The 861-nt window shown below is 70.7% G+C and overlaps 1 protein-coding gene across 1 annotated transcript in view; it reads right to left on the reverse strand.

Moving 5' to 3' along the window:
* Positions 1-861, reverse strand: part of LOC104994342 (integrator complex subunit 1-like) — a gene marked incomplete at its 5' end in the record, with an annotated part of 15,121 nt that overhangs the window by 9,880 nt on the left and 4,380 nt on the right. The window contains 2 exons of the mRNA XM_010847879.1: positions 122-279; positions 786-861. Of these exons, the coding sequence (XP_010846181.1) occupies positions 122-279; positions 786-861 (234 nt within the window). The remainder of the gene's footprint in view (positions 1-121; positions 280-785) is intronic.

The raw sequence follows: 861 nt of genomic DNA on the forward strand, positions 1-861 counted from the left end.
GCCCCCCCGCAGCCCTTCAGAGAGGCGGGGGACAGACACTCCTGCCGGGTTCAACCGTGCAGAGAACACACGGAGGCCCGGGAGGTCGCGGGGAGGGGAGCCAGCAGCGGGAGGCCCTCACCGTCAGCCTGCACAGCTGCAGCCCGCTTCACCAGGTGGTCAGCCAGCTCCATGGCGTCGGCGGGGCCAAGAGGGAGCTCCCGCGAGAGCCCGATGACTAGAATGCGCATCAGCGTGTCCTCCAGGATGGGCACCTCCGAGCAGAGGCGGAGGAAGAAGCTGCGGGCAGAGCGGGCAGAGGAGGGCTCGTGGGAGCCCACCCCCAGGGCAGGGGAAGCCCCAGCTCGTCTCATCTGGGCACAGAGGGGGCACTGCCCACCCTCCCGACGGTCACTTGTGCCTGATGCCCATGTGGACCGGGCCCCACAGCCCTGCGGAGGACTGAGTGGGAGCCCGGCCTCGGGGGTCTCACAGGCCAGCTCGGCCCCATGCCATGCCCTCAGACAGGGGCGGGGCTCCGGTAGGGGTGGAGCATGCTGACCCCGCGGTGGGGCCCAAAGAGGCAGAAGAGGGAAGCGACCTGTCAGAAGCTCAGGGAGGGTGACCTGGCTCGGGGACCGGTGAGGGCAGAGAGGACACGTGTGCGCGCTGCCTGGACGCGAGGGGCGGGGCCCACCCAGCCGAGCATGCGCGAGGGCGCAGGGGCCTGCACAGTGCGTCTGGGGAAAGGGCGGCGGGGTGCGGGCGCAGGGACCTGCCCCCAGGCCCGCCCCCGCCCTGCTCACTTGCGGTCGCTCTCGGGGGGCCAGTTGTCCCACTTGTAGTAGGTCTCGGGCTGCTCCGTGAAGAGAACCTTGTGGA

This window comes from Bison bison, unplaced genomic scaffold (assembly GCF_000754665.1).
Source record: "Bison bison bison isolate TAMUID 2011002044 unplaced genomic scaffold, Bison_UMD1.0 scf7180017849822, whole genome shotgun sequence".
NCBI classification, from domain to species: domain Eukaryota; kingdom Metazoa; phylum Chordata; class Mammalia; order Artiodactyla; family Bovidae; genus Bison; species Bison bison.